Genomic DNA, 13,048 nt, shown 5'->3' with positions numbered 1-13,048 from the left:
CAGACTGTCCAAAGAGTGTGGGTGTGTTTGTGTGTGTAATGACATTTTTTACATTTAGTTTCTAAGCTTCAGGCCCTGATTTTCCACATCCATGCGTTCTGAGTAGCCTTTGGCACCTATGCAAACACCACTAGAAGCCTGCTCAGGCAGAATGGTGTATTTATTTGCACTGGCATAGTGCCTGAGGAATTACCCAGGAATAGGGCCCTGGTGTGCTGACCACCATAGAAAAAAAAAGTTCTCAACAAATGTTTCTCAGATTTCTGATACCCAGGGAACACTTTGGTTTAGATGGGAATTGCTAGGCAGATGACAGATGTGGCCAAGCAGCCCTTACCCTATGCAGCAGTCCTATGAATGGTCATTAGTGGTTGAACAGGCAGAGCACGCAGCATCTTGCAAACCATTTGGGAACCACTGAACTTCCCCCTCCCCCTGTTATGGAGCAAGCTGATAAGGGAGAGGAGGTAATGCCCACAGGAACATTGTGGGAATATGATTTGGTGCCTGACTTGTTCTGATGTAGATGAGTACAAAAGCTCAGAAGCAGCAGCCATTGCCTGGCTTGGTACCTCTGACTGATGCTGCACAGCTATTGGCTGTGAAAATAGGAGATCCATTTTTGGATGCTTTCTGGAAGTGTTACTGCCCCTTATAGTTCTACTGATGGACAGCAACCAGCCAGGAACTATGTGATTTTCGGCAGTTTAGGACCAGATCTTACAGCAGTATGATCTGGCATGAAACCTGGATGCGTTATCTCTATTTCTGCATTTATTTAGGCAGTGCCACTGATGCAGCAAAGGAAGTACAAATACAGTTTTAATTTTCTTGGATCAGAAGATCTCTCCCTCAGAAATCAACCTCTGGTGTGGCCAGTAGAGACCCTGTTGATTCACCTTCCGTAAAGAAATTGATCAGGATTTAGAGTGTTAGTATCTTCCTTGTTCCAGGGAGAACAAGGAAGGTCCACTTTTCTATGTGACCCGCTGTTGCCTTTCATGTGTTCAGACACAGGAGCCTAGCTTTAAAAAAAAGTAAATGAGATTTATTCATAGTGCATGTACAAAGTTATCAGAAAACATGAAAAACAGCAGCGCATGGGCCTTCGTTCTTGACAATTAGTTGTGTTTTCTTCCTCTTGTAATAGATGTGTCCTCGTCTGATTCTCACCCTTGTTCATTTAAGATTGCTAGAGTTTCTATATACTTTACAGGGTCTTATTTTGGTATCTGTGAAGGATTTATCATAAAATCCATGTTACAGCATGACAGAGGAGTACTGATTAAATAAATGATGTTTCCTATGGTGACATGGGATCAAATATACCTTTCTAGCTCAACTGTGCAGGACTCAAAATGATCCTTAAGCACCCCGTAGAATTAAGAACTTACACCTCAGGAAGCCTCAGGCAGAAAGGTGTCATCCCTCAATGCCTGATTGAGAACCATTTTCTGTTTAGTATTTTTAACCTTCTCCTTCTGTTTAGTTCCTGCTCTGCCACTTAATGTAATGCCCGTTTGTTGCAGACTGCTTTTAGTTTGGTTCTTTTAAAAGCTCCCTGAGGCACAATGATGCCTAGAAATTAATGTATTCCCTTCCCGCACATCAAGCAGATGCGTGTATATTGAGTTAGTGTCTCTAACGTTTAGCTGATTTCTTTTCAGAGCATAGTTGAATCACTGCTACATACCAAACCCATTTGTGGCCTTTCCTCCTTAAACTATTGGGATACGTAGATTTATACACACAATATTTTTAGCTTTAATTGCAAAGCGCTTGTGTGACTTGCAGGTTTTTATAAAATCACTAGTCCTAAATATGCTACGCTATTGGGCAGCATAGCGCTCCAGTTGTTGAATGTGGCTGGATTCAACAGGAGCATGCGTAAGGCACCCTTGGCATTCCAAGGCCTTGAAGTGGTTATCTTTGTCATCTTTGCCCACCTATCTTGTTCTTACTGGTTGGCATAGAAGTTGTCTTTGAAAAGGTTGCTGCCGGTTGAAAAGCTGAGGACTTCAGTTAACGTGCTAGGCAAAAGCATCCTTGCCAAGGAATTAACATGTATTCCAGCTAACTGTATAGCCAGGTTAGGGTAACTCCTGCTTCTCCTTCTCTAAAGTGAAAGAAAATCCTCTCCTAATGTTCATATTACACAAAGCCACAATTGTTACTTCCTAACTATGGTTGAGGTCACTCATTTTACCTGTAACTGGCAATGCTTTATTTTCCATCAGAAAACGTATCTCTCCACATACCTGCAAATCTTCTTTGTATCATATCCCCTCTTGCTGAGATAGCAGAAGTAACTCTTTGGAAGAGCATCCTACTTTTCTACCCTTACCATAAAGAAAAGTGCCATCACACTCAGAACTGAAAATGCCATCTTTGGGCTGCATTGTGTTTATCAAGGTAAGACATCATAAGGATGATTTCCGGGAAGTCCCCCCAGCCCCTTAAGGTAGACAGAGTACCCTTCCCACTGTACTAAAAAGACTTAGCTGTTCAAGTAAACTCTTTTAAAAATATAGATTTATTTTAAGCATGTGAAACATCAGGATAGGCACGATTATAAACACAGGAAGATTAAACATGGCAATGAACTTGCAGCCAGACAGCGCAAGCAATAACTTAGAGGCAGAGGTTACCATTTCACTTATGAAACCTGCTGAAAATTGGTTATTTTTGGACTAGACATTCTAAACTTTGCTCATCTCAGTTTTAATTTGAAAATATCCTGTCATGCCACCCCTTCCAAGTTTTTATTTAGAAGTTACTTGCGTAAATACCTATATATTTTAAATACAGTATAAAGTGCATTCGAATCAAGGACAGAAAAAGGTAAAGGCCCAATTTCTAGTGCACTAGAGGAGACTGAGGCAAAACATACTCAAATCATGGACTAGAAAGAGCCTGGTTTTGAATCAAACTCTAAGAACACATTGAATAATGGCACAGCAATGCAAATACGGTTTCTAGGAGACAACTTTAGAGTAGATACTAACTATTAGAACTATGGCTTGACAGCGTATTTGCCTTTTAAGTTTTGCAGAGCAAGGTCACATTCCTCTGTTGATAATCACTAGAATAAAAATATGCTGAAGTTTGAAATGTTCCTCCTAATGTGATCCTGAACAGTTGTTACTGTAAACAACATTCTATTTATTTTGAAATAGTCCAGTAATTCTTGGGTCTTATGTCTGCATTTTCCTGTAGACTGTGAGCTGCTATCTTGGAATTCCAATTAGTTTTTTGTTGTTAGAAGTGCAGCCATTTCCATCTTTAACTGGCCTTTAAGCCTAAAGCTGTTTCTGTTAACATCAGTGAATCAGCACGTCTTGTTCAGAAGCTTAGGTTTTATAGTTCCCAAGTAGTTAAGGGAAATCTAAGGACAGCTAAAAGAGACTGCCAGCTTCAACTCTCAGCTTGTAACTCATTTGTGTGTCTCAGAAACTTGAGAAAGGCTATGGGATATTGCAAATTAAAACACACTGACATCATTTTTTTCCCTTAAGACATGTTGGGGATGTAGAGGAATTGAGCAGCACCAAAAATTCCACTTGTTTTTACACAAATGGACTCCTCAGTGTCCTTTCTGAGAGTTCACTGCAGTGCTGGAGCCTCTTACTCCTCTTAGGACATCTGTTACTTTTGTGGAAGCACGAACCTGGAAGACAGTGAACAACATTCCCAGTATTGTGATACTGACATCAAGGACAGAATAGTTACAGTAGTTTTTCCCTTACACTCAAACAGGAATAACGCCTCCTGATACGAAAGTAAAAAAAGAAACATTTTTTTTTTTAAATTGTAACTTCCATCTCTCTTTTATATCAATTGTGCTTATGAATAGGTAGGGAAAAAAAATCCTGTAGAATTCAAAAGCTGAATTCTTTAACTCTTCTTAGTCATCCTTTTTGTCAGAGGTACTTGAGTTATCCTCTTCATTGCCTTCAGGACAGACTTTATTTCTTGCAATTGGTGTTGTTTCTGAGACTGGGATTGTACTCTTTCTAACTGGACTGTGTTTGACTTCAGGTGACTCAATGTCATCCTCCTCCAACATATCTAACTGGTATCTCTGTAGCTCTAGGTATGTAGTAAACAACTTCGCATATTCTGGATGCTTGAGTGCAAAGTCCTTGAACTCATCTGAAAAATATAAAAAATACAGATACTATAGTGTAGCAACAGATTCAAAGAAAATTTCAGTGCCTGCTCCTTTTACTGAAGCTGATCTCCAGTTACTTTCCTCTGAAGCATCTCAGGCAAATCACACAAAGCATCCAGGTCTGTGCTTCAACAGTTTTCCCCAGAAACAGGGTATGAGAACCATCAGATAATTTCAGGGAGAAAAATGGTAGGAAACTCTCACTGTCAATATGACTATCACAGTGCTCTTTGTTACAAAAGGATGTAACTTACCATAGGACAGCTTCCCGGTTTCATCTACATCTATTTCTTTAAAGAGCATAGAAACGTCAAGCTCAGGCACTCCCAGAGCTGACTGAATGATACAAGCAAACTCGTCTTCCGTTATAGTGCCATCCTCATCCATGTCAAAGAGCTGGAAAAGACATTACGTGTGGAAATACTTTAGCATCAGTTTGCCTATGAACCTTCTGTGCACATCAGCCACCCATGTTAGGTTTCTAGTATTCAAGAGGTGATCTGCAAACGATGCCTGGGATTTGAAGAGATTTGTTGCATCTCAGCTACTTTCTCTTGCAAAAGATTTTATGTAATTTCTCTGGAATAAGACTAAGTAGACAGCAAAGCAATGTACATGGTATAGATGGGATTAGAATATTCTCTAATAGGAAAAGTATGTAGCAACCCTGCAACGACAAACAAACCTCACAGCATTAGTTCAGTAATAAAACTCAAACAAAACTGGTAAAACCAAAACATAAACAAAGGTTTATGTTAATGGTCACCATTAGCTACGCTAAGGTTCTACTGGATTCAGCCACTGTACACTGGAACATCTTAGGTTTCAGTCTTCATTTTCATTAAGTTATGGTACATCTGCCATCAGATTAAACTTGCCATAGTTTATGCTCTGACATAAAATACCTAAATTTTAGTATATGTGATCTGTCACCCACTAAGGAATTATTGTAATTAACAAGGAATTTTGGTGACTGGAATGCAGGCGGTAGATGTACACTGATCATCCCATCCTTCCCAGCACAGTGACAGTAAGCATCTGCTATGAATCAACCCTTTGAGAAATACAAGGGATGGATGGCTGTAATTCTTAAGTATTTGCTACAGGCAAACTTTCCAATGGCAAAGGAAAGTACATTTAGTGGCAGAGAAAACAAGTAGCAAAAGGAAACCCATAGTTCCATCTCAGACTGAAACAGGCTTTTACCCACTGAACCAGTCATTTCCCATTGAAACTGTGAATTAAAACAAATTACTAATTTTATAATCTGCACAACTGTTAAGATACTGAAAAGTATAGTCGAGAAAACAAACCAATGAAACAGCAACAATAGCTGCTAGGCTTGCTTCTCCATAGGAATCTGTAGTGATAAAACATCCCTGAAAAAGCACAAATCACTTCGAACAGCTGTAGCGCTTATCTGTAAAGCAGCCAGTGGATATGCCAGATTGCCATAAAAATTCTGGTACTTCCCAAGTACACATCAGTACTAAAAAGTATCCAGTTTAAGATGAACATGATCCATATATCAATATATTGTTCAATATGGTTCATAAGAACAAATCAGTGGGTAAAATAACTGAATCCATGTCAAAGATCTACTAAAAAAAAAGTCACTTGATCATTTTCCCATTCAGGGATTCACATCCTGGGCATCCCTGGTCACATATTGCCTGCTTGTACCTGAGATCTGAAAGGAGCTACTGCTCCTTGACTGCTTGTACTATCAGGACACCATAGTACAAGCCAATACATGATCTTATATGCAGCCCAATTTTGGATGTGCCAGTCCTGAATAGCCCTTCTTGATTTCCGCCCTCCCCCTCCCCGCCTTGTTAACAACAGCGACTCTACTGAGCACTTGACCCACAAGAGGATATTGCTCCATCTATTGTCTACTTGTGACATTAAAGAATCACAGCAGAAAAACCTCAGGCGAAAAAACTGCAAGTGCTGCTGAATCATTTTTGGAGTTAGCCTGCCAAGTTACATATTCATTAGTGCCTTCACATGGCTTTTGAAACCCTTTTCTATGAAGCTGATGCCTGCAATTCTCTCCCTCCCCTTCACACTCTAAATGTCAATTGGTTTAAGAGTATTACTCACATTTGCATTACAGATTGAAGCTATAAACTTATGATTTGAAAGCTAACAGATTTACAGTCAGTCTTGATTTGTCAGGTTTGTAGATTTACACTAAATTGAACTTACCTTAAAAGCCATCTGAATAGTATCTTCTGTGTTGGCTGGGTTACAAAGAATAGACAAACCAATTACATATTCTCTGAAGTCGATGGTGCCATCTCCATTCTGTAACCAAAATATGTATGGCAGTAGTTATAGTTAATATAGCAAATCACGTCAAAAGCTGTTGTATAAATCAACTATACAACATGCACTAAGATAGTTTACAACACTAGAGGTATTTGTTCTTCCTGGAAAAAATACTAACAGCTCACTAAATATATGTAATGCTAGGGCTGAAGAAGCATTATACATATTTTCAATAGCTAGAAATTGGGTATCAATTTCTATCTTATAAACACCCAAACAAAGAAGATTTAAAACAACTTACAAGTTTTTCTTTAGTATATGACCTCCGAGAAACCTCTAACAAGAATTGGAATACATGTGTTTAAGGTAACTGTAACAGTTCATGCAGCACTGGCACTTGCTAAAGTTCAGAGACCAATGCAACATCCTAGAATAAACAGGCCAACAGTGAGGCTGTTGCCTTGAGTTAATTCTTCCTAGGAACCTTCAGCAATAAAATATATGCCATTGAAAGTACAGCCTGATGATGCAGTAAATCTACATGGTCTTAAGCCTTTCTTTGAAGCAAAGGCATTGCCCTACATGGTATTTCGAAGCCAATACATTGTCCTACCTTTTAAGCCAGAAATGCAATGAATTCATTGTAACAGCCTCTCTGTTACAATCTGAACAAACATTTCAATGTTAACTACAAAGCTACATCAACAAAACATTTGAAGCTTGCTTTGATGGGATTCGTGATTAATTCTATGTAAACTGCATTGTATTTGCAGATAGGGAAAATGGCAGATGCCCACTGAAATATATGCTTAAGTCAGTAGTGTTCCTGTGACCACACTGAGAGTTTCTTGAGAGTTTTGGGAAACATCCAGTCTGGGGAAGAAGCCATCTATAAGTGTTAGGTGAAAGGACACAGAGTAGTTAATGAAAGCATAGTAGAGTTGACTAGTAGCTCATAGTTTGGAACGTTCACAAGAAGGGCATTAATCAAAAAGATTTTAAAAGCAAATAAAAGTGTAAAGCGGAGTTCCTTTTGTGGATAATGTGTGTACGTTTCAAGAAGAAAAAGATTTTTAGAAAAGTGGACTCCCTAAGTCTGAGGACAGCACAAAACTTTTTCAGCCAAGCAAGGGAGGGGTAGTCTCCTGGGTAAATCTGTAGTGAGCCGCCAGATCTAGATTCTATTTCTGGCTCTCCTACCAACTTCTAATGCCCACTTGAGCATACCAACCTTAACCTTTCTGTTCTTGGCTTTCTGCTGCTGAATAGTGGAATATGGAGCTTGCCAGTGGAGAAATGCTAAGGCTGCTCTGTAGAGCGCTTTGAAAAATCTTGGGTTCTATGAAATAGGGATTTCTGTTATTGAATTTAGGTCTTAAGATAGTCCTTGATTAAAAAAATATGTGTAACAATGGATTCAGTACTAACTTTTCTTTATCAAGCTATATATTTAACAGAATTTAAAACTGCTAAGATACAATTTTAATTAGCCTTGAAAACTAATTCAGGACTGTTTTGCACGGACAACTGTTATTTGCTTTATATTGATGGTCTAACCAATCTTTTCGGAAGACACGCAACCTTTGAAGATCTTGTACTTTAAAGGCCTGTGAATTTTAAGGAAACTTTTTAGCAAAAATATGAGTAGTCTTTAAGTTACTTTTGTGTGTGTCTAAGGGATATAACTTTTGACAGTTTTTAATCATTAGAAAAGGACAGTGTTCTCTCATAAATGCTATTTTAATTACAAAACTGTGCTCTTGTGCTGCAGAGTTTGACTTTAAATATTTTAGCTACATCGTAGTTCTCATAACAATAACAGATCTAACTTTAAAAATGTATCATTATAAATCTAAACTCTTAAAACAACTGAGGCAAGAGTGTAGATAATAATTGTTCAAAGTTCCATGGAATATTATTTTTGGACAGTTTTACAGACTGTATTCTTAGCAAAGGATTGTTCGATGCCATTAGAATATTTTTTTTAAATTTATTTTTGAAGTTGAGAATAAGTATGACAGGAGAAGAATTGGGAAGTAAACTTTAAATAAAATAGTCTCATTTAAAAACAACTTCTGAAATCAGTTAACACAGCTTTGGCTGCACATGGAAAAATGACAAGAGCTAATAAGGGTCATACTACGTTCATTAAAGTGCTAAAACCCAGTAGTCAAAACTGAGTGCAATGTAATACACAGAACTCCAGCCATCTAAGTAGGAAATAAATTTACTATACTTGTAAGATCATGTTGTGACTAGCTTTACTAAACCCTAGGACGCTGGCTAACTTCCAAATATTCTGGCATTTTGGTTAAGGAGAAATGGTAGGGTTGTTGCTTGGAAAAAGAGATGGGAGTTAAAATGCAGGAAAACATTCGGTGCTCGTGTAGCACCACTGCAAACAAGCATTTGCAATAGTCTTTCTATGCATAGCTAGCTGTATTTGCAGCCTACGAATCCAAGAATATTTTAAGGAAGCAACATGAGAGCTGAGCTCCAATTCTTTAAATAGCAAAGTAGAACATCAATATTTATATAAGTGTATTTATGTTACACAAAATAACCAAAACATAGCGTAACCTCAACAACCCTTGTTTTCTTTAAGGTAACTAGTTTTCTGCTACTATTTTCACTATAGCATGCTATGGTAACAAGGGTTTTGTTGGTTTTTTTTAATATAATTTATATATAATATAATTTTTTTAATATAATCTTACACTTCAGGAAACAAAGTTTGCATTGTCATGAACAGTCTCCATTTAGAGTTCCACAAGGAGATTAGGGCTAGATAGTCAGTTAGCTTTATGCAGTTGGCAAAGCTGTCTGCAAGAGAGATGCAGTCAGTGAAGTTTAAAGTACTACTGCCCCAAAACTTTTTTCTCACTATGTAAGGCAACAGGAAAAATCCAAGTGTGTGTGTGTGCGTGCGCTAGTCATTCCTCTTCTGATTAGCTAAGTAAACCCTGAGTCACTTAGAGGGCTACCACAGAGAAGCTGCAACTGGACCACTTGAGGAGGAACTGCAGATGCACCTCTTGTGTTCATATCCAGGCTCATCATCTAAGAGGCTATTGCTGTAACTCCAAAATTTCCACCACCTGTTGCTACATGCAAGTTCTGACTCGTCTGAAAGGGAAATTCTGAAACAAACCTGGTAGGACGGTGCTCACCTAGAGGTATCACACTTGCCCTCGTGCTCAGTTTTCTATTGCTCAAGAGCCCAAATGCCAACTGTGGGTAACTATGCTTTTCCATTGAATAACTGGGAGGGGGGTGAATGCCATTAGGAAGGAATTGGACTAATATGAATATTTTTACTGCTTCTGTCACCCAGTTTGGTATTAAAAAGTGCAGGAGGAAAAAAGTCTGGGCAGAAGTTGTAAGTTACTTTTTCCTAAGTTGCAAGTAAAAGGCTTCTGCAGGCATACCAGGGAGGAGATTTCATCAGTTTGGAAAATACTATTTGCCAAGTGTAACTGCAAGATTTGGAAATCAAAGCTATGGAAATTTAGAAACAAAACCAAACCCCAGTACCCCATTAGTATTCAGATGCCCCGCAGGTATTGTGTGGTATTTCTCAATTAGTCACTGATGTCTCCCTGGGGAGCGGTAGGGGCATGTGGACTCTTACATCTGGAGACCGTGCTACTCCACTCATCCTTTCACATTCCAGTCAGCTAGTACACGCCCTAGACAATTTTCTTTTAAAGCAGCAGAGCCCTGCTGAGAAATCTGCCTTGTTACATTGCAGTGCAAGAGCTGTTTTCATCAACTATGTAATCCTTAATTCAAAGAAACGTACCTTTGACAGTTCATGTTATTCCTTTTTCTTTTACTCAAAAATTGACATCTTGGACAGAACTGCATAACTAGCCTGAGTGGGACGCTGCACCCTGATAAAATTTAACTCAGATAGCCAGAGGTTGATTTTGGCTGGCTGGCTGCTATGTGACTGCATTATTACAGCAAGCTTCTCTAAATATAAATGTAGTATTTTAAGTTGTTTTTATTATAACTATAATAAGGTTTCAAGGAAAGAGAGAAAAGACTAGTTAATAGAATTGTTGGAAGGAGAAAGAGGTTGTAGAAGTAGCTTTATATAAGTCTTCAATTTTGTCCTGGCCAGCAGGTAGAACTGACAATACCACTCAGGTTTTGCTTCAGCAGACAAGCATGAAAAAGCAGAAGTAGGAAGGAAATGAAATATGATTATGTAAAGTCGTTGATCATTATAGTTATTGCAACTTTCATGTTTTTCCCCTTGTTAGAAATAATGGCACAACTCTCTTTACTAGCGATTGCCTTCAGGCAAGCAGAGCTTTATTCCAGCTTAGTGAATGCTGACAAATCGGAACAGTAACATCACAAAGCAACACCAAACTTACGAGCTTTGTATATAATAGTTATATACAAGCCATTTTACGTGAAGAACTAACTAAGCTTCGATCCTTCAACATATTCCTTTGCTTCAGAGTCTAGATATAGTTTTCTGAGACAGACTTATGCAGCTGTCCGACTGACAACTTACACAAACCCTTCATAAAAGCAGACTAATGCATGCACAAGAGGAATTGCAACACTTTAAGCTGAGCTATCTACCACTAGCTACATCTGCCTTAGAACAAGGAAAAGACTACAGTTCTATAGTACAGGATTGTAGTCTTCCATGTATATCTTCCAGACGAAGCTTATTCTTCTCTGCTATGCCTTCACGAATACATGGTCAGCTGCAGCCAGTCTTCAATGGTCATTCTGATCTGTCCATCTCCATCTCGGTCCAGAGACTTGAAGGCCCGGAACATGCTGTCCAGTCGTACCAAGCAACTAATGAAGTTGTTGAAATCCATGCTACCATCCTCGTCAGCATACCGGCGCACAATTACCTGGCAGAGTTGTTCGTTCAGGTGGAACCCTGCAGCCTTCAAGGCATCCGGCAGCTGAGCTCTCCCAACAGTGCCTGACTGATCGGTATCATACTGCTTGTATACACATTGCCATTTTTTGATGTTGTTCCACAGGTACTTAAACTCTTCAAAGCCCAGTTTGCCATTTGTATCACTGTCCATGACGGCCACCATGCTGCGGCATGTGTCTAAGCTGAAGCCATCTGTCTTCAAGTCTTGATGTCTGGAAACGACTTTGTTCAGGATGTCCCTTAGCTCCGTGGCACACACTTCCATATCATCTCCCGCCAGCTGGACAAAAAGGCGACGAAACTGTCTGATCTCATCACTCTCATAAGCTTCCACATTCGTAAAATGATTGTGAGGAGGTGGAGGTGGCTCTGGATTATACTGAGCTGCTGCTTCACTTATAAGATTGACAAGACCTCCAACAAGTCCTCCAAGATTCCCTCCACGTCCACCTCCTGTTAGGAGACCTCCAAGGCTGCGTGCAAGGCTCCCTCCACGACCACTACCACTTCCTCCACTCAGCAAAGCTTTAGCAAGGAACATCGCGAAGATTTTTTGAAGGGAGTTACTCAGAGATCCAGTGCTTCTGTAACTCTCTGAAGCTGTATTGTGTCTGAGCTGGGCGTGGGCAAAACACAGCTTATCTGCATGCTTAGACTTCACCATGTCTGTGCGTGCCTCCACCTGCCAGTTGTCTCAGGTCTCAGTAGTTTCTGTCAATTGTTGATACGCCTCAATTTCTTTTTTCCTTCTCTGCATAGTTAGCTTTACGTGATTTGAGGAATCTTTTTAGAAAAAAAAGAAAACGATGAGGCTGAAAGCCACAGAGCAGAAGTCTCTACCTGTGCTCATAATTGAAGCAATTTGAAAAGAGCCCGGCCACATTAGTGTGACTCAGTTAAGCTGATCTCCTTGAAGATGAATGCAGCAAAAGCTTACTAGAGTCTTGTCTGTTCTTGTAATCTTTTATACCTTCAACTTTTTAGTGAATTGAGCATTACATTGCTAATTCTAGTCACTAACACTGTTGTGCCAGATAGGGAAAGTGAAAAGAGTCTTGATTTCCCTTAATTATTTTGGTTGCCGCACCATATTTCTATTGCGTGTACTGTGCTTCAGGACTTGGACTGCATGTTCATACGAGCCAATGGGCCAAGATGGGGAGGCACGAATGAAGAAAGGATGAGTACCTAGCTCTGCTAGAGCTTCAATGCATTCAGCAATTAAGGAAATACATTTGACTCTTCTCTATTTTAGAGCTTGTAAAACCTTTTTATCTGGAAAAATCCTGAAACAGTTTTCATCGGCATATACAATGCAATGACCTGTCAAGGACAGGTGTACTGCTAAAGCTAACTTGATCAGGAAGAGTGATGCTGAGTTGGGAGAGCTTCTACAATAAGAAATGAACTCCAGCTCATAAGCACTTGCAGTACAACATGCTGCTTGCACTGTAGCACATATTGGATGCCTAGAAGTAAGATGAATTCTATGCTATGCTCTAGTCATTGACGCTTCTGGTATAGTCAGAGGGGCGCATCCACAGAGCAATTTTTCTCATCTTCAGAGAGAAGTAGAAAATGGGAGAGATCACCGCTGACTATGGAGGAAAGCCTAAATGATCAGATTAACATACAGCCTCCTTTATGGCTGGAGATAGGCAAGAGGAGTCCTTATACTGTCTAATAGC

At 39.4% G+C, this 13,048-nt stretch overlaps 2 protein-coding genes across 2 annotated transcripts in view; both read right to left on the bottom strand.

The window, feature by feature from the left end:
* Positions 1–2,515: 2,515 nt before the first annotated feature.
* Positions 2,516–13,048, bottom strand: part of LPCAT2 (lysophosphatidylcholine acyltransferase 2) — a 32,199-nt gene continuing 21,666 nt past the window's right edge. The window contains exons 12-14 of the mRNA XM_009320851.1: positions 6,383–6,481; positions 4,426–4,567; positions 2,516–4,152 (exon numbers count right to left, since the gene is read on the bottom strand). Coding sequence (XP_009319126.1) covers positions 3,905–4,152; positions 4,426–4,567; positions 6,383–6,481 — 489 coding nt within the window. The 3' untranslated portion in view covers positions 2,516–3,904. The remainder of the gene's footprint in view (positions 4,153–4,425; positions 4,568–6,382; positions 6,482–13,048) is intronic.
* Positions 11,155–11,901, bottom strand: CAPNS2 (calpain, small subunit 2). Its single transcript, XM_009320794.1, has one exon. The coding sequence runs from the start codon at positions 11,899–11,901 to the stop codon at positions 11,155–11,157; it is 747 nt and encodes a 248-aa protein (XP_009319069.1).

This window comes from Pygoscelis adeliae, unplaced genomic scaffold, assembly GCF_000699105.1.
Source record: "Pygoscelis adeliae isolate BGI_AS28 unplaced genomic scaffold, ASM69910v1 Scaffold63, whole genome shotgun sequence".
Lineage (NCBI taxonomy): Eukaryota > Metazoa > Chordata > Aves > Sphenisciformes > Spheniscidae > Pygoscelis > Pygoscelis adeliae.
This window is presented reverse-complemented; position numbering and strand designations above follow the sequence as displayed.

Coding starts and splice junctions, on each gene's coding strand:
- CAPNS2 (XM_009320794.1), bottom strand. CDS start 11,901: ATGTTCCTTGCTAAAGCTTTGCTGAGTGGAGGAAGTGGTAGTGGTCGT.